This window comes from Apium graveolens, unplaced genomic scaffold, assembly GCF_009905375.1.
Source record: "Apium graveolens cultivar Ventura unplaced genomic scaffold, ASM990537v1 ctg5683, whole genome shotgun sequence".
Lineage (NCBI taxonomy): Eukaryota > Viridiplantae > Streptophyta > Magnoliopsida > Apiales > Apiaceae > Apium > Apium graveolens.
In genome coordinates, this window is record NW_027419057.1 from 36,699 (window position 1) to 56,257 (window position 19,559).

At 35.6% G+C, this 19,559-nt stretch overlaps 2 protein-coding genes across 3 annotated transcripts; one reads left to right on the top strand and one right to left on the bottom strand.

Annotated features, from left to right (window-relative positions):
* The first annotated feature begins 6,248 nt into the window (after nucleotides 1–6,248).
* Nucleotides 6,249–11,037, top strand: LOC141702780 (uncharacterized). The gene is made up of 5 exons (XM_074506391.1): nucleotides 6,249–6,628; nucleotides 7,430–8,401; nucleotides 9,593–9,640; nucleotides 9,800–10,557; nucleotides 10,758–11,037. The coding sequence occupies exons 1-4, from the start codon at nucleotides 6,422–6,424 to the stop codon at nucleotides 10,196–10,198; spliced, it is 1,626 nt and encodes a 541-aa protein (XP_074362492.1). The 5' UTR covers nucleotides 6,249–6,421; the 3' UTR covers nucleotides 10,199–10,557; nucleotides 10,758–11,037.
* Nucleotides 11,038–12,041: 1,004 nt separating this feature from the next.
* LOC141702781 (magnesium transporter MRS2-11, chloroplastic) lies at nucleotides 12,042–19,354 on the bottom strand. 2 transcript variants are annotated; one of them, XR_012567260.1, is made up of 14 exons: nucleotides 18,887–19,354; nucleotides 17,896–17,968; nucleotides 17,564–17,634; nucleotides 17,148–17,233; nucleotides 16,722–16,812; nucleotides 15,698–15,766; nucleotides 15,086–15,166; nucleotides 14,831–14,996; nucleotides 14,693–14,738; nucleotides 13,900–13,980; nucleotides 13,744–13,826; nucleotides 13,059–13,125; nucleotides 12,872–12,976; nucleotides 12,042–12,408 (listed from the first exon to the last, which is right to left on the bottom strand). XR_012567260.1 is itself a non-coding variant. In XM_074506393.1 (14 exons), the coding sequence occupies exons 1-13, from the start codon at nucleotides 19,187–19,189 to the stop codon at nucleotides 12,881–12,883; spliced, it is 1,290 nt and encodes a 429-aa protein (XP_074362494.1). In that variant the 5' UTR covers nucleotides 19,190–19,352; the 3' UTR covers nucleotides 12,042–12,408; nucleotides 12,872–12,880. The 2 variants fall into 2 exon arrangements, 1 of the variants encoding a protein (XP_074362494.1); XM_074506393.1 differs by having other exon boundaries at nucleotides 13,082–13,125; nucleotides 18,887–19,352.
* Between the last annotated feature and the right edge of the window lie 205 nt (nucleotides 19,355–19,559).

A 19,559-nucleotide genomic window follows, 5' to 3' on the forward strand; every position in this document is an offset into this window, starting at 1 on the left:
TCTTAATTGAAATTTGGGTATTTCTTAGTTTGGGATTATTCTTTGAATTTGATTGTACCAAATTGTAGATTGTCGAAAGACGAATCGAATGGTACCACTGGTTTTAAGAGACGATTCCTGGAAGGTTGTGATCGGAAAATTCGACTCAACCGGCAGCGAGTTTTTCCAGTCATTTTTCCGGCCGATTCGTTGTTTTTCTAGTGATCTTGTTTGCATAGTTATGTTCCTGGAGCAAAGTAGAGTGAATACTGATGTTTTGGGATGTTTCTGGGCCGGTTTTGTGTCACCGGAAAAGCTCGGGATCGCCGTAAATGGCGATCGCCGGTGACGGGGACAGGGACGGGGACAAATTGCAAATAGGTCCCCTGAGTTTTGTAATATTTTCATTCCAGTCCTTGTACTTTCAGAAGTTTATAAAAACATGATTTTTGTTTTGTTTATTTTCAAAAATTATATTTTCTTTTTATAAAATTTTCAGAAATTGATTTTTATTATTTTAAAACTTCAAAAAATTATTATTTCTTTTCTGAAAATTATTTTTAATTACAAAATAAATCTTAATTATTTAATTAAATAATTTTAGTTGATAATTAATTATTTAATTAGTCAATTAATTTAAATATTAATTGATTAATTAATTTAATTAGTTATTAATTAATTTTAATTGATTATTTAATTGGATTTAATTATTTATTTTTGATTTAAAAATCCCGAAAAATAGTTTCGAGCTTTAAAATATTACTAAAATTATTTTCAAGGCTCGATAATTATTATAAAATTATTTTAAAGTCAAATTCGGGTGTTCGAACCCTATTATTTAATTATAAAATGATTCAAAGTCTAATTTTAATTCTGAAAAATATTCAAAAATTCATATTAAATACCTGGAAGATCATTTTAACCCTGAATCTTCTTTGAAAAATTATTTCAATCAAATATCTTACGTGCTATGTGCCCTATGTGACTTGATAGCTGTATAAAAAGATTATTTGTGCATTGTTTGACTATTTTTACTGTAACTTTTAATTCGTACGTCGGATTTGGGTGAAACGAAGGGTAGATAGAAGCTTGTATCGAATAGAATGAGATGAAAAGTAGTGTTGGTAAGTATATGTGATGTCTAACAGAGGAAGCAAGATGTAGAAAAGGAAAGCAAGTGGTTAGTGAGTGGGAACCAATTGGCAAGTGTTAGTGAAAGCGAATTGATAAGGCAAGTGTCCCTGAACTTTTTTGTAGTATACTTGCGAATACTTTTGAACTCTTTTCATTATGTTGCAATTATTCCCAGTAATTCCTATTCTATATTGCAAGTACTTTGCAGTACTTAACCCTAAACCCTGATTCTTATTGATCTTGAGCCGCGAGCCTGATTTCTTGTAAACCATTGATTGTTGAATTCTTGGATACGAACCACATATATCTGATACTACTCTACAAATACATATCTACCACATATTGATCCTTGATATGAGATTGCTTAACAGACGAACCTTTATGCCTTGTATAACTAGAGACCATTCCTTGTAACCTTTGCACCCTTGGTCTTCTACACTTTATTTCTTACCCTGAATTTGAAAGTCAATCTTCCTGTTTACCCTGTTATACCTTCATGGTGTTGTGAATTACCTTACGCTTCAAGATAAATGTTGTTTATGATTCAGTTTATTGAATTACATTATTTATCATGTTATTATTATAGAATTGGATTATTTTTAAATATGGACCAGATTCGTGGTTGGACCAGATTCGTGGTCATAATAGGCCAATGTGTGCCTTGAATCCAGTATATAGAGCAAAGCTGGGAGCCTTGCTCGGGGTTAGTGCGTGACTGATCAGCAGCCTAACCTTGGTTTTTAAAATAAAAGTGAATATCCAATTCTAATCATTGCTTATCAGGAGACTTGATTCCCTATATCATTTCAGTTGATCATTATTTAATCTCAGTGCTGTCATTGTGACTTGCTGAACTAGTTAGCTCACTCTTGTGAATCTGTTTATGTTCTTTTCTAGTTAAGAAGGAAATTGGTAATTGCGAGGATCCCCAGTCGAGTGTGCCAGCTAGGTTTTCAGGTTGAAGTGGAATAAGCTAGCGGAAGTTGTGTGGCTTAGTGTGTGTTAAAAGTTTGTAATAAAGTTTGACTTCAGATGTAAGATAAATAAATTTGAGATTTGGTACGTTTGTAATAAATAAGATTGTGGCTTGTGGACATACTTTAAACTGTTGCGATCCTTGATTATGGTAAGTAGGGTCATTGCATATATTATTATATTCATAAACAGGTTTAAATATGGTGTGTGTGTGTGTGTGTTGTGGACCCCAAACTTCTGATCCGGGTTTGGAGGGCGTCTCAATTCATTTAGATTAATAAGACGTTCTAGCCTTTCATCCCCTAAAGTAGTAAGGCAAATGGACTTCTATTTACCCACTAAAGTTGAATCAAAAGAAGTAAAAATTCCACCTGTAATCATGGCTGTCTCACTCAAAGACCGTTGTTACCCCGCGCGTTTCGCTGAACCCTCATGCATAGTCCTACCTCAAGTAACCGCGAATAATTTTGAAATCAAACATCACAATATTAGCATTTTACCTAGGTTTGCTGGGGTAGAGGGAGAGGATCCATATCTTTTCATTCGAGAATTTGAGGAAGTGAGTGCTTTACAAAAATTCCAACTTAGTGAAGACTCCATTAGGCTCAGACTTATTAACTTTGCTTCACCTACTCTATATAGACATCTAAACAGAAAGCCTCTCTGAGTGACCCCTAGGAGCTGAAGAAGTGAACCTTTATCGGGGGATCACAGCCAAATGATTGCTCAAACTGATTACCGAAGTAGGAAAATGACTCTAGCCTTCCTTCACCTTCTTTTAATGTAGTAGCTCAGACCTATGCAAATTTAAGGCTATTATGCGTGATTGACATGAATTCTTGGTCTACATTTGATATTATGGAGAATAACATTGTGATCATAGAGCTCAGCTTTGGGTGATACCTCTTTCACATAAGCTCCACACCGCAAAAAGATTCTATATTGGCTAACTCTAATTCCGGACCAGAGAATAAGGTTTACATCAAGGACTTGGGAGGGATCTCCGCAAGGCAACCAAAAAGTTGAATGATTTGGAGAGGTCTAGTGTAGTTTAGGGCCATAATTTTGATCTCTTTTATACCGTCCTCGTACCACAAGATGTTGGCTCTAAACTCGCTTTATATACGATGGTTGGTTGGCCTCGCATCATTGAAGGTTAACTATTAGAGAAAAGAGCTTTATATCTTCAAATTCTTCTAAAATATATGTTACAAATATGATCCTTACAAAATTTATTTTATAACTCCTATCGACCTCACATAGCGGACGTTGTCCATAACTTCATGTCCCATGACGTTAGCATGAAGGCCCTGCATCATATGTGCTAATCTTGAGAGACTCGCATCGCCTTTTGCCGGTATTCGTAAATGTTACCTTATGTTTTCTTCATATTTTTTTTAAAATTTTTTCTAAGTGCTTTAAGATAACTGATTGAGTCTTCAAATAATTCTCCTTGCTAACGAATTTACTTTAGCACATATATTGAGAATGATTCATAATGTATAGACTTATGGACTGACCCATCATCAATTGCTAGTGGGGTCAAAAAGCCTCACATTGCAAGATGTCAAGTTTAGGGTCTTGAGTCTAGGGGTGGAAAAATTAGACACGACCCGAAATTCGACACGAACCCAACCCGCAAAAGTACGAATTAGGCTTGGGGTTTTTGACTTTCGGGTCGGCTAAAAATTTACTTGAAAAAAATTGGGTCATTTTCAGGTTGACCCGAAATACCCAAAATTTACCCGGAATATAAATATATACATGCTGATATTTACCCTTTATTCAACAATATTAGTTAAACCCAATTTGATATACATTTCAAGCCCAATAACATTATGACAAGCTCAATAACTCTACTTATATTTTCTATTCGTACCCTATTTCTTTCTCATATATCATCCTCCTTTATCTTTACCTTTTCTTTATTTCATTTTCTTCTTCATTATCTTTCCTCTATACACATATCTTGCCCCCGATCTTGCACCGATCTTGCCCCCGAGATTTTGTTTCTACCACACATAACCCAATTGATTTACGTTCTTGGAATTTTGGAGACTTAAGATTTACATATATATGTCGAAATACTTGGATTATATATGTGTGTATTTATGTGTATCCATCTATTAGATTTAAGAGAAGTTGCGTTTGGATTTGTATTTTAATCGAGAGTTCGATATACTGCGCTGATGCAGTTCACCGGGTTGACCAAATTGTGACCCGACCCTCTTACTATTCGTGTCAAAACGGGTCGAGTTCGGGTATAACAATATGCTAACAGGTCGGGTTTGAGTTGAGGTTTTTCAACCCGCTTGGGGTCGGGTTGGATTTGGGTTGATCAAAAAATAGGATCGGGTAGTGTCAACCTGACACAAACCTGGTCCGTTACCCGAATTTATCACCCTTATTTATGTCATTAGATGTTGGCCTTACCCTGTAATTTTTAATATCATGTTGGTGGAGGCGTTTATGTAGTACCACTACCCCCAATTCCTTGTTATCATTGTAGATGTGCCGAGAAATCAAAATATTGTAGTACTTTTCTTGTGCTATTGGAGTTAATACCATATGTTAAACATTATCACGACTCACATGCTCTCTTTAACACTATCCCGGGGGCATAAGGACTCATCAACACTAACGGGGGTTATTGTCGCCGATCTCTTCATGTAATTTATTTTGAAGTAAGTACCATATTCTCTATCCACACACCTCACTAGAGATGTGTTGAAGTCTCCCTTGTAGAGAACCTTGTCATAAATAACATAAAAGGTCATTTATTACTTGACATTTCAGATTTCCATCCTATTTTGAGGTAGAATCCCCATTTTGACATAGTTCCGGATATGGTCATCAGGCCCCGAAATCGCTATTTTCATGGTGAATTCATCAGACACGCTAACCTTGACTTGAAATTTCAAGGAAAATAATTCCAAGTAGCATGGCCTCGCTTTAATAGCCCAACTTTGCCAATGCATCTTCCCCTTGATTTTAATCCCTTGGGATATGCTCCAACCTACCTTCATTGAAGAACTTGACGAGCATTTCACAACAAATAGGAGGAGTCACTAACATGAAGTCGTTGTAGAAATTGAGATCAACCACCTTCATCTCCAGAGCTAGCTTGTGGATGTTGATAAGAACCTCATTAACCTATAGGGCCCATCAGGGGATCATTTGGTACGTTCTCGAGGGGTTACACTCCTCATAGGGTCGTTATGAGTGCCTTAGAGTCATCCTTAGAATGGGGCGGGAACTCAAGCATATAGTTGGCCAATGTTTGACCCTTCAAAGTGCCTTGAGGCTAATATGTCCCATCAAAGTGCCCTAACTCCACAATTTACTTAGGGGGGCTATGTGTACCTTTTTGAGAAGCATCTTCACACTCATGTCGCATTAACGCTACTTCGGGTATAAGAGCTTATCATCACTCAATTCAAGTCTTCTTAATGGTTCAAGTGTGGTAGGTTTCCCACATCTTCTTCTAAATTCTGCCATTGATGAAGGTCGGAACTCCTTGTAAGAAAGTAATGTTAGTGCACCTGTTAGAGTGGTGAGCTCGAATTCCTTGAAGAGCTGAGCCTGAATCCCTTAAATTGGTGAGCCTGAATCCTTTGGAGAGGTGAGTCTGAATCCCTTAGAAAAAGAAGAGCCTGAATTCCTTAGAGCAGTGAGCCTGATTTCTGCTGGTGAAGAGAGTCTGAATCCAGAGCGAGATGAGAAGAGTCCAAATCACTGCTAGAGAAGTGGGGCTGATCCCTACTAAAAAGGAGAGCCCGGACCTTTTGAGAGGTGAGCCTAGATCTCTACTAGAGAGGTGTGCCTAACCCCTTAGTGATGTGAGTCCGAATCTCTGAGAAAAAAGAGAGCTTGAATTCTTCTAGAGAGGTGACCCCAATTCTGGTAATGAGAAAAGTATAAATCCCTAAAAAAGAGAGGAGAGCCTGAATTCTGTTGGTATATCATCACTATTAAACTTCATAACATATAAATTGCAACAACTCCCTTGGGCTACAATATTATTTTTTCATAGAGGGATGGGACGCTAGTTCTCCTCTCTTCTACTTAGGGTGTCATGTTCTCATATTTTCCTAAAATTTCTATCACAAAAAATAAAATATTATTTTAGAACACTGCTGCTAAACGCAATAATTCAAAATATTTAAGTTTTTAATAATTTGCTCTAAATTATTTGCCTTAAATAAAAAGAATAAGTAAAAATTGAACCAAATTCATTTCCCAATAATTAACCAAACAAAGAAACCCTAATATTTCAAACTCACAGCAACACTAATTCACTTAACTAATTCAAAGCTCGTCTCGCTCGAAATAAATGGCAGAAGTGGACCAAAACGACGACGCTCAAAGCGAGACGAGCGATTACACATCTGAAGACGAAGGAACTGAAGATTACAAAAAAGGCGGCTATCACGCAGTTCAAATCGGCGACACATTCAAACATGCTCGATATGTTGTGCAAAGCAAGCTTGGATGGGGCCATTTCTCCACTGTTTGGCTCTCTTGGGATACTCACAAATCTGTATGTATCTATATGTTACTTGTATCTATATGCGTGTTTGTTATGTTTTTGAAATGTTGTTAGGTTGAGTTTGTTTATGTTGATTTTGATTTTGGATTGTTGTTGATTGATTTCGAAAGTTTGTGAATTGGTGCTGTTTTGGTTTCGTAAAGTTGGATGCTTTGGGATGTGATTACGGGTTTAGAGAAGTCTTTGTTTCTGCTAAATTAGTTGAGATTCTGTATCAACACATGATTAATTATGTTGGCTGTTTTTGTAATTCTAATTCGCTTATGGTTTCCTTAGTGTTCTAAAAATGGGTCAAGGCGGCTGATTATCGGCGGCCGGGGCAAAAACGTCTAGTTTTTGCAAATTCGGTGATTAATCGGGTTTGGTCAAAATTTAGGTGGGACTAATTGGTCAAAAAAAAGGTTCAAACTACGGATAAATTTGTAAAAAATGTAAAACTATAGAATTTTAAGAACCAAAGAATTTAAGTTTCATGATTTGTTTATCTGGTACTTGATATATGTCATAATGTACTAGAATAAAATCGATTAGGTATATTTTTTAAATAATTAGTTAAAGTTAGCTACTTTTTTAATTGTATAAAGTGCTCCATGATAGATTAACAAAATTGGAGAAATCAGAATATTAAATATATAACCATAAGGTAATGAATATACCTAATCCCCATATTAAACAAGATCATGAATATAAGGATTAGGAGTAGAGCACACTGATGAATCTCTTTGCTCCTTTTGCTCAATCTTACTAAATAACAAGAATTTGTTAGAGCAATGACCGGCTTTTTTTATATAGAGATACGTAGCCTTGAAAATTCAAAAAAGTGCCCAGCACTACGCCGAGGCAGCAATGGACGAAATTAAGATTTTGAAGCAGATTGCTGAGGAAGACCCAGATGACAAAAAGTCAGTTGTGAAACTTTTGGATCACTTTAAACATTTGGGGCCAAATGGGCAGCATGTTTGCATGGTTTTTGAGTACTTGGGTGATAATCTTTTGACACTTATTAAATACTCTGACTATCGGGGAATTCCTCTTCCGAAGGTTAAAGAAATATGCTCCCACATATTAGGAGGGTTGGATTACTTACATCGCAAACTTTCGATTATACATACTGATTTGAAGCCAGAAAATGTGTTACTTTTGTCAATGATTGATCCAGATAAGGATCCAACAAAGTCAGGTGTGCCTCTCTTTGTGCCATCGAAGAAGGATAAGATTGTGCCAGGTTCTGGAGCTTGTAGAGAAGTAAGGAGCTACAGGAGTGATTTGACCAAGAACCAGAAAAAGAAAATCCGTAAAAAGGCCAAGAAAGCAGCTCAAAATTGTATGGAGGAAGAACAACCAGCAGAAACCGAGCCAGATGATGAAGCAGCCGTCACTGAAGTTTCCCATCACGATGAGAATTTAAATATTGACTCTATTGAAGAGAAGTCTACGAGAGATAGGTCAACAACTACAGGCAGTAATAGGAATTCTCAACAAAGAAACCAGAGTCATAGAAGAGGTAGCCACTCTGCAAGACGAAAGCTATCATCTGAGGTTGACACTAGGTGCAAATTAGTTGATTTTGGTAATGCCTGTTGGACATATAAACAGTTTACAAGTGATATTCAGACTCGGCAATACAGGTGTCCTGAGGTTCTTTTAGGATCAAAGTACTCGACTTCAGCTGATCTATGGTCATTTGCGTGTATATGCTTTGAACTGGCCACTGGTGATGTCCTCTTCGATCCGCACAGTGGGGACAATTATGACCGAGATGAGGTTTGTGCAAGCTTCTCAGTCTTTAAACGTTATTTGCGTTGATAATTTCCAATTTTACCTGTTACGTGTAAATTAAATGATTAAATGATTGCTACTTGTGTGTACAAGTAGTCGTAAATATGTTGCTCTTTCAACTCCCAGAATAAAATTTACTGTAGCTAATAGCTACTTTCTCCTTAGTCCTTCCTCAACCTCCCTTCTCCGCCACACCAAGGTGAGATCTGTGCATTGTTGACAAGGGGGATCTATGTCGGGCTAGCAGTGGTCAGTTGACAACTGTTGACTGCAAGACCTTTTTATTCTAATATAGTGTAGAAACTAATGCAAATTAAAATAAAGTTGTGATGGTGATTGACCCTTGTCATACAGTTAAAATGTGTTGGTAAATAACCTTAATTGACAGGAGGCAATAGTGAACCAAATTAGCTTGATCTCCTGAAAAAATTTACACCCTGAATTGTATGGCGGGCATTTATAATTTTTGTTTCAGAAATAATTATGCATTTTCCCTTCATTCTTAAACAAAAAGTTACTGAGCACGATTGAATAGCCCAAGTGGTCAAGGGCTTATTCTCAGTTGTCCTGGGTTCGACTCTGGCTCATCTCGAGAATTCTTTAGAACATATACTCATTTGTAAGGCTGTAAACCAATATTTGTCCAAATAAAAGTTGCTTCTCTTTCTGACCTAGATGGTGTACTTTTTAGTAAGTGATGTATATGAATGTATCGGTGGTATGTATGTAGTTGCATATCTTTCATTTGCTATATGATCAGTTAACTTTCGTTCTTGAGTCTGTTATCACATCTTGATGAGTTTGATGGGGGAGAGCAGGTGAAATAAGGGTTTTGGGATATATTTAAAGATCAGGTTGTAAGAGAAAACTAGTTAGATTTACATCGTAATCATAACAGTCTGATATAATCACAAGCTGAAGTATTTATCTATATTAAACATAGACCGCCTTCCTAACCCAAATCAAATTCTATATGAAAAAAGATAAATAGAGATTATTTCCAAAGTTACATATATTGTTCCTAATTTTTACACGTATTATCTGTCCTACATTAGAGTTTCGAAAAACTTATCTTTATACAGTAGTTACTTTTTAGTGCCCAGTTAGCTATTCATTAGGAACCTGGTTTTCCTAAATTTTGATATCTCTCTTGTACACTTGTAATTAATTTTACAGGATCACTTAGCATTGATGATGGAGCTTCTTGGAATGATGCCTCGCAAGGTGTGATATAAATATTGTTAAGATTTTTTCCATATATATTTCTTCTTTATTAGTTGGATCTGCAATGTGATGTATATCACATAAAACCTTTTTTTATGTTACTTCCCTGGCCTTTGATTTTCTGATCACTTATTGATCATGTGATTATTCCTTTGTCAGATTGCTCTAGGTGGACGATATTCTCGAGATTTTTTCAATAGATATGGTGATTTAAAGCACATACGTCGATTGCGTTTTTGGCCACTAAATAAGGTGCTCGTGGACAAATACGAGTTCAATGAGCAAGATGCGAAGGACTTGGCTGACTTTCTTGTTCCTATACTCGATTTTGTCCCTGAGAAAAGGCCCACAGCTGCACAATGCCTTTCTCATCCATGGTTTTCCAGTGGACCTTGTTCTTTGGAGCGAACTGTAGCTGGTATCCTACCCGAGGCCACAGATAAAATTACGTCTGAAAAAAAGCGAGAAAATGATGAGAGAGAGGCAATGGAGGTTGCAGTCGGGAACATTGTCATTGATGGAACTCCGAAGCCTGTGAATCATTCAAAACAAAAATAGATCAAGTCTTTTAGTTAGTTATGTTCTTTAATAGGGCTATTTTCCTTGCTAAGGTTTTGGGTTTCTTATAGTTTATTGTTGCTTCTCATTGCTCATATCATGTCCGGTTGCCGATTTGTTTGACATCCATGTGGAGTTTTGGGTTTATGAACTGGAGGCATTTGATTCTTTAATGGGCAAGAAACGAACTTCTCTATGATTCAATTGTGAATTGCTATTGTTGGCAGAACATTATGTCAAAGCACAATCAAATTGAGTATCTTTCACATACATGTCATCTCTTGAGCAGAAAGACGATTGAGTGTAAATCTTAAGTCTACATGGAAGAGAGAGTTTTGTTTGTCTCTCTTTTTGTACAAGTAGGTCATTCTATGTAGTATCATACTTTGGCCACAATTGCTTTTAAATTTCGTATAGTATTTGGCTGCATATAAATTTATAACTAGTGACATTTACCTCCGTTATTTGGGAGTTTTCAGTTTCGCATCTATTGCTAATTACTAGAAAATCTTTCCAATTTATTTAAACCGTTTGATCACAACTCTGCTATGGTTTTCAGGGAGTCATTGGGGATGTACAAACTCAAACTGCAGGTTGGGAGTTTGATCTTTGGAGAGACTGGCATTGGATGTGCCGGGACATTGACAGTAAATCGGATTAGCAACTTAAAAGTGCACTTTCGGTTGAGAGGCACTATAATATTGGTTTCTTCTGTCTGTGTCAATGCTGTTATTGTTCCTTATATTTGTTAGGGGTTGAAATTCAGTGAACACTCCCCCTTTGCCATTACACTTGTTTCTGTTTTTAGTGATTTGAAAAATACTGGGATGTTTTTATTCCTCTGTTGTCTTCCTGTTCCTCTAATATTTGTGCTGCATATATGCTTGTGATATGAATTGGAAGCTAGCATTTCAGATAAAAGCTGTTTGAAGTGTTGCTTAGCAGTTATTATAATTACGTGACAGTTAAATATGAAGTAAATAAAAGGCCCCTACATGATCACAATATATACTTTGAATTAACAAATTATACTATTGCAATTCACCATATAAATGATAACAAAAATATACAATTTCAATGTTCTTGTGCTGCATAAATGAAAACTAGGACTCGCGTTAAATTTTAAAATGACTTTGAGCCACAGGTAGGTTGCTCCGCTGGTGTATGAACTGGAGGAATGATTGTGGTGTTTTTTAATCTTCTACTAAAACGCCCTGTGAAAAGCCATACAGGAGTGATTGTTGTGGTGGTATGATCTGTATTTTTGGATTTCCAGTTAAACTCCAGTTCAACTGTCGTGTCAAAAAATCCCATTGGTTTAATCTACAAGGTTTTGGGCAAAAAATGTAAGCCAGTTTAGGTTTCCAGCACAAGTGTTAAGTGATATACCTTAATTTGCTGAACTTGAAGCTGAGACCTCAGCGAGGTTGCTACAAGAGAAAAGAGGTCAGAAGCGTCCTTGTGGTACCGAATCACTTAATAAAAAGCTGAAATCAACCACCTTCATAAACTTCGTATGAAACTTTTACTACAATGCATTGTGCTGTATGGTGCTCCCTTCAAATTACAATTGTGTATTTCATGGTGTTGGTGGTGTGGTGTGGTGTGGTGTGTACGAGTGATACATCCAGATCGATTCAAGTCCGGCCTTCTAAAGCTTCAGTACTACTCTACTATACATCTACCTTAAAAATGTGACAGTTGAGCAACTGTACCTACTATGATGAATAACATCCCCAGTTCCTAAGTGTATATGATATATGATTTTACTTTGCATCTACTCGACCACACATTAGTAAACAAACAGTTTTTAACCAGGAAGACAATATCTGCATGTAATATAGATTTAAATATAGACGTTTAAATGTATAATCTAATAAGCTGTACTCGAGGCAAAGCAAGATGTTTTAATATTAGTCCCAAATAATGGCCCTAGTTCTATCTGCAAGTCAGATCCACACTTCTAATCTAACTTCGTCTGTTTATCCCTAGAGAGTAAAGCAGTTTCAGAGGAGCTCTTTGGCTGTTACTTATTCGGTGAACCCTGTTGAATGTTGGTCATGGCTGAGAATCTGATATGAAGTGATTAGATAAAAACCTGCTCTCCTGTCTCTGCCTTGATCATGTAACGTAATAAGGTATTAGCTGCGACATGGCCCAGTGTTTTGTTTTGGTCCAGCTCTAGTGGTTGAGTGTTAAAACCATTAAACCTGCAATAATAAAGATAATTTACAGGGTTTTAGGGCCCAGCATATATATCGTACTGAAATTCCTTATTGATGTAAAAGGTACCTCATATAAACAAGACAAGTCAATCTTAAGGGGAAAAATATCAAGTTGATCACACGTTTCAATCAAATATATCAAGTATATTATTACTTTCCAGTTTGACTCAAATTAATCACTAATTTAACAATTTGTATCAAATAAATCATCTACCAATGACTATATCGATACAAGATTTTAACTTTTTAATAACTAACTTGTTACAAATTTTCAAATTAATAATCAAATTGAGTCAAACTGAAAAATAATGACCCATTTGATACATTTGGATGAAATGAGTGATGAGTTTGATATTTTTCCCCAATCTTAAGTATTTAACTGAGCCAAAACTAGATAACAAGGTGATGAAGTTTTCAGGTAGAGATATTGAATGTAAATAGCACTTACAACCGATTCTTAAAATATCTTCCGTGCCTTGAGATAAGTGTACATAAGAAAAAATGCCACAACAGCACCAACAATAATTCCTCCGGTGGTAAGCCAAAATGCGAACTGTACAAATTCAATAAAAATTATAAATAATTATAAATAAATGAAAATAAAATTATATATAGACATTCATTAGAAACATTACTTTTAGCTAGGTAGAAAAATTACCGCTTGCTCTTCTAGATAAGATTTCAAGTTCATGCCAAATATACCTGCAATAAATAATATTACAATGTTTACATGTAAGGGTAAAAAATATTCTTATATCAAAGTGAATTTTAGCAGTCGCCACAAAAATTCCGAACTAGTGGTTTTATTGGCAGTTGGTTCTTAATGTTAATTTCGTCAAACATACTTGTGACTTGTCTATTGCGAAATATAAGCTTGCATATCAATTGGAGTGCTTTTAAGGAGTTGGTTTAAAAATTGAAGTAACTGATGTGGAATTAGATGTCCTGTTGACCTCAGAGGTTCTTCCATGGGAGTTTGTAACTATACCAGAATTCTGGTTCAGTAGGTAGTACAAAGTATACATCCCTAGTGTCTGGTGGGATATATTGCTTGTAGTCCCCATTAAAAAAATGGCCTTTGTGTTGAACACTCTCAAGTCTCAACTGTAGCTTTTGATTTTCTATTTAAATGTGGTTGACCATGTATTGATATACACATTTAGAGAGGAGACAAATGGTGATGGTTGTGGTCCTTGTGGAGATAACTTTTCTAAGATGAAAAAACTAACATAAGGCCGCACTACTTTAAAAACAATAGTAAACAGCTCCGAGCAACACTAGAGTAATATAATGATTTCTTTTACATATAACACAAATTACCTGCTATCAGAGCACCAACACCAACACAAAATGTCCCAACCTGAAGGAGCAATTCCAGTCTGCTGACCTCAAGCCTCCTCGAACTGACAAGTCAAGAGATACAGTGTTTTCTTATAGTACATCTTATGATTCTAACAATTTGTAGTTAACTCTAACCTTAAATTAACAGCAATAGAGTCTTCCATTTCTCTCGCAGAATCAAGAAGTCTTTCTGCTTGACCATGACATGACTCACATCTGCATTGTTGTAAGATAATAATTATATATAATCCAGCCAATGAATAACTAGATTACTCGAACAAAGATAGAATGAGGGCTTTTTTATGCTAATATGCGAACAATGTCCTCATAAAAAATCATGTTGAGACCTTCCCCTACTGAAACTTGAATCTTAGAAAAGATATAATGTGCGATACAATTCCAAAAATAACCTGCATTGTCCTCGAACTGATCAAACTATAATTCAAAGCTTATCACAGGGACAATTGAAACTAGGACATGCATGAGTACTAGCTTGGGACTCAGGATAGAGTTAATTGCATAAATTACTGCAGCCAAATATGGCATATACTGTATGCACAAATTGCATCCAAGTCATGGTTGATGTAGACACCCCCTTCAAGTAAAACAACTTTGGAAGAATTCAGTATGCAGAGTTTCTCTAAAATTTATTTAGGTTTAAATTTTTCAAAGCTTCTACCTTACAACAAGTATCATTACATTTTTAATACGAGGCAAATAGAAAATATGCTTATAGATTTATAGGTGACTGCATTCTCTTGATCTTGTATACAGCAGTAATGAAATTCGGGATGACACGAGTTGCTTAATAAATGCATGGAAACAACATACTGAAATTTAGTAAGTTATAGCCGATATATAGCATACAACAGAATCATGCTTTGTGCAGTTTGGAAGTTAAGGATTTAAAACTGAAGAAATTAACGACCTTTGGAGGTAGTTCTCAAAAAGCATTTCAATCTCCTCCTCCTCTTCTGCAAATTATAGAACCAATTCGAAGTAGTATTAATTTTAGTGGAAACTAGAATGACCATGAACAGGGAGAACTGCCATGGACATGACTTACCCTCAGCACTTTGCTTTTCTAGTGGAACTGAACATTCCATGTCATAGTTGTCTTTTTTGAGTGTGCAATTTCTTCCCATTATTGAGATTTGACGTATTTCATGAGGGTCCTCAAGTATATCAAGAAGCATTTGTTTTAGAGAGCCTGCTTTCGAGGCCAATTCAACCTTTGAATGCATAAAGAAAAAGAGACTTTTCTCACTAGCTTTTCCCCGACAACTCAGCATACATAAAAATGGAAGCAAATTATAAATACCAGTGTCTGCTTGCTAATACGGAGTTCCTCCAAAACACTAGCTGTTAATCGAGTAGGTAACACCTCAAGTAAGGCTTGAACCTGGAGAAAACGCCAAGAAAGGCAATTTGCTTTACCGACAAAGGCATCAGTGTGCTTCTATAAACCACATAACATATTGCAAGTTGCCATTTTGTTAATTTTATGCGTGATTTTCTAAAAAGCTTGCACGGTGAAAAGTTTATAACAAAACCTTATTAGCAAAACTACATGTATGTGGTATTTGACAGACTGGTTAGCACAAGTTATTAATGATGTAGCTCATTCCAACATGTATGAAGTATAGCTGCCACGCCTAGCATTAAAGGTACTGGAATGTCTTTGAATTAATTTAAAATCAATATATTTTATATTGCCAACACCGTTCTCAACATTATAACATCTTTGATGTCAGCAGCATAAATAAAACCAAAAAAGAATTAAATATCACTACTCACTTTTTGATAGTTTGCAGATATAGTTTTTAACTCTACTAGATAGAAGACTTAGAGCCCATAAAATTACAAGAGGGTAGAAAAAGAGTAAAACAAATCAAAATGCATGTCTACATACTCACTATGTTTCCATACTCACACGTGGTTCTAAGTCCATTAATTTCTGCTCTAAACGTTGTATCCTGGAGTTCAAAGCTGCTTCAACTACCTGAAAATTCATAATTAGCTCATAAACTACCAGAAGTGCTATTAAATAAAGGTAAAACTGAGAAAATTTGTATGAAGGTGATTCCATTGATGAATAAATACAATACGGAAAAGATCTACAGCTGGCACGAATTTTATATTATAAATAGTGGGTCAAATAACACTTCTCAGTTCTCACGAATGATCACAAAAGTTCTGGAATCAAAACAGCATATGCTATACTGCACATAGAAGAACCTACTTTTCTCTGCACAGTATGGCGGAAGAGATAATAATATCAAACTTTCCTGTGTATGGAGCTACCTTCAACGCTAAACTATAACAAATCTGACTAAAGAGTGCACTGGGATACTTCTTCCTTGGTAACACATTATATGTCTTTTAGTGTCCAATTTCTATTTGGCATTTGCTCAGAAGGGCGTAAAGGGTACTCCTTTAGTTGTTGATCAGGAATTGATATTCCATGACAGGGTTCTAAATTGATTAGAAGTATTTTTGTAAGAAATTATCTTATAAGTAGATTTTAAAAATCCAACTATCCAACTGGAATGAAGTAGTCTAACCTAACTGTTTGTCTCAAGATGGACTACGGTCATTTGCATGAGGAACTCAATTGTGCATTTGCCACTCAAATTAGTTTATTAAGTAGAGTCATGTGCGAGGTGTTGGAAACAGCCTCTATGCCCTGCTCCACGAGCTGGATATACTAGGGATGTTTGGTGTGATTTAGACATGAGATAATCAAAAGTTCATGGAAAATTATGGTCATAAGATTAGTATTCAAATTAAGAAAGCTCCTCCTGCGATGGAATCACATTTGAGAATAATATTACTGTAGGTAAAAAAATTGACAGATTACCTCATTAAAGGAACAATGGAAGAAAATGCACTGAAATAAATCAAAGACTACAAACGAGGGATGTTTAAAACAAATATATCTACAATATAATACAAACCTCAAGCTCAAATGGCAATGAAGGCCCTCCAATTACATTCTTTGGATTCAAACGAGGTAGAAGTGCATCAATAAATGCTTTACCACCTTTACTGCAAAATCAAACACGTGAAATGGTAAACCGGCTTATCTACCATTTAGCTTTTGTTACTTCTTTTTAATAAATATATTAAAATCTTGTTTTTATTTATTTTGATATTGGGAAATCCTGAAATACGATTTACTACAAACAATATCCTTTAACTTCATTTTGTAAACAAATAATTGATGAATTTGTCATATAAAAATTTTTGGACTATAAACAACTCAATAGTCTCATATGTTTTTAGGATGTGAGGAACTCGAATGGGCAGAACCAAACTGGGGCTGACGGAGCACAGAAAGATAAGTTGTAGAGAAATTACATAATATGAGTAAAGAACAATACCGGTTATAGTTAAATATTAGGACACGTTCCTGCATGGCTATAGCCCGGAGGGTTCCCAAATTCAATAATATTGCATGTTCACGAACCTATGATAAAAAACACATATCAAATGTTAGCCAGACATGAAGGACTATGCCCCCAATATTGTAGACAGTCCACATGCCTTTTAAAGAAACTCACCACAAATTTACATTAAAAGCACTAAACTCAAGTGACTTTGTGGTTCTTCGAAACATGAGTATTTCAAAACGGGCATAATGATGATTAGTTATGGCAGTACAGAAATTGGTGCCTAGGCATATAGAATTGATTTCTTCCATGAAGATGTTCAAATATGAAAACTATAGCAGACACAGTGTCTATTTCCAAGCATAATATTAGTGAAAATTCCAAAAGGAGAGAATACTGAGAAATACCAGCAAAGAAGGCATGGAATTTGTCAACCACAGTGATGGATCAACACTTCGGACATCCCGAGGGCGAAGACCTGTTTTAAGAAGTTTACTGTAAAGAAATTACTTTAAGCTACATTACTTTAAAACTTATATTGGTTCTTCTAGTTGACTGCAGAAATGACCAAGAGCAAGTTACAAATGTATTTATATAGCATATAAAACAATGACAAAAATACAATTTAATTCTACATTTGAAATTAATTGAAGGGAGCTACATGATTCATCTTAGAACAAAGTCTAATATTTAGATCGTGGTAATATAACATACACTACTTTTCAGAAACTACACTCACCACTAGACTTCAATAGATGTCGCCGATTGATTTTCCTTGTAGATACCATTCCGTTTGACTGAACTTCCACCACCTTCAAAAGAAATACAATATACATGAAGGTGAGATTCAGAATTGCTAACCGTCCAAAGTCAAACTGCTAACTATGTGGAGATAGGTCCTAGTGATATCACTTGAACAGTAAAAAACCTCACTAGGATTTCTCCATCTCAGATAATGCCTTTGACTTTGAATTATTCCTTTTATAATTTTACTACATCTATTAAGGTTTGCATTTCATAATCAAGAAAGTATTACCTTCAATGAGTTAATTCAATTAGTAATTGCCCTGTTTTCGATGAGTATATAAATTATAGAAGTTATTGCAAAATTCACATATTCATGGAGTTGCCCCACAGTAAATCAGTCCATTACTCCACCAACATGCAGGTTCTTGGCTTATGCTCCATTATTCATAGATATAACTTAAACTTCAATTTAGTAGCTAAAAATACTAGCAGCTCAAGGTACGATTCACATGTTCATGTTCTGTCTTTCCCTTTTATGTTTTAATATCTTTTAAACTTGCAACCATTACTTCGAGTCACTAATCTGCCACTCTATATGCATTGATTTTTAACTTATCACAACTTTAAAAAAATTGTCCTCACTACTCAGAAATTCTAGATCCTCTGCATGCTTATCTCAATTACTCGAACTAATCTTCTATATGACAGACTCCACGTTCTAACCGAAATTATTACACAATGTTCTATGATTATCCGAAATGCAAATAACATGTTACAAAAAACATATGTGAAAAATGACCGATAATTACTCCTCCATTTTTTAATATATGATGCATTATAATTTTAACTGGAAAACACTCTAAAGCATACATATATTTTTAAAGTGTACTTTAAAAAAATCAAATGTCAAATATCTTAAATTGTACGTTATCGTATATTTTAAAACGGAGGGAGTAAAACCGAAAAAAGAGAGTAATCGGAACCTCGTAAATGGGTTCGCGAATTCCGAGAGTAGGAGAATCGGTCACAAGCCTCTCGGAACGATCAACAACCTCTGGATCAACTCCATCACCATCATCATTAACAATCTGCTGTTCATTCTGCTCAGTAGATTTGATCAAGCACTTAACTCTACTAAAAACAGATGCATTACTCAACGGACACGCCGGTGACTTGAACCGGGAGTAGCCGGTGAAGAGAATGAGAGTGTGAGAAGAAGAGGTGGTGGTGGAGTGTAATTTAACCGGTAAGTGAAGAATGTGTGGAGAGAATGAAGTTGCGTACATTATGTAGAGAGAGTGAAGCTCGGTGGTGATGTGTATGATCAGAGTTGTTGTATGTATAGTATAGATGTGTGTGTATATTTGCAGTTGGAGAAGAAGAATGGGAATATGGGCGGAAGAGATTTGTGGTGGTGGTGGGTTGGTAGTTGAAATGGGGTTATTCTGGTTCTTATTCGTCCACCTCGTTTATGTTTATATAGTATTTTTTTTTTTAATTTAATTTCTTTTGCCTTCCGTTTTGATGTATGCTCAAATGCGCATAGTTGCCTTCTCGTTTCAATGCTCGCACGTTATTTACCAAATAAACAAGTATAAAAGGATATAAAATTGGTGTAAGACTGTTAATCCTCAATCTTAGCTCATCAGGTATATC

Excerpts from the sequence above, each read along its gene's own strand:
- LOC141702780 (XM_074506391.1), top strand. The coding sequence starts at position 6,422 with ATGGCAGAAGTGGACCAAAACGACGACGCTCAAAGCGAGACGAGCGAT. Across the intron at positions 6,629-7,429 it reads CTTGGGATACTCACAAATCT|AGATACGTAGCCTTGAAAAT; the intron begins GTATGTATCTAT and ends TTTTTTATATAG. Across the intron at positions 9,641-9,799 it reads TTGGAATGATGCCTCGCAAG|ATTGCTCTAGGTGGACGATA; the intron begins GTGTGATATAAA and ends TTCCTTTGTCAG.
- LOC141702781 (XM_074506393.1), bottom strand. The coding sequence starts at position 19,189 with ATGTACGCAACTTCATTCTCTCCACACATTCTTCACTTACCGGTTAAA. Across the intron at positions 15,767-16,721 it reads CATTGCCATTTGAGCTTGAG|GTAGTTGAAGCAGCTTTGAA; the intron begins GTTTGTATTATA and ends ATGAATTTTCAG. Across the intron at positions 13,827-13,899 it reads TCTATTGCTGTTAATTTAAG|TTCGAGGAGGCTTGAGGTCA; the intron begins GTTAGAGTTAAC and ends TTGACTTGTCAG.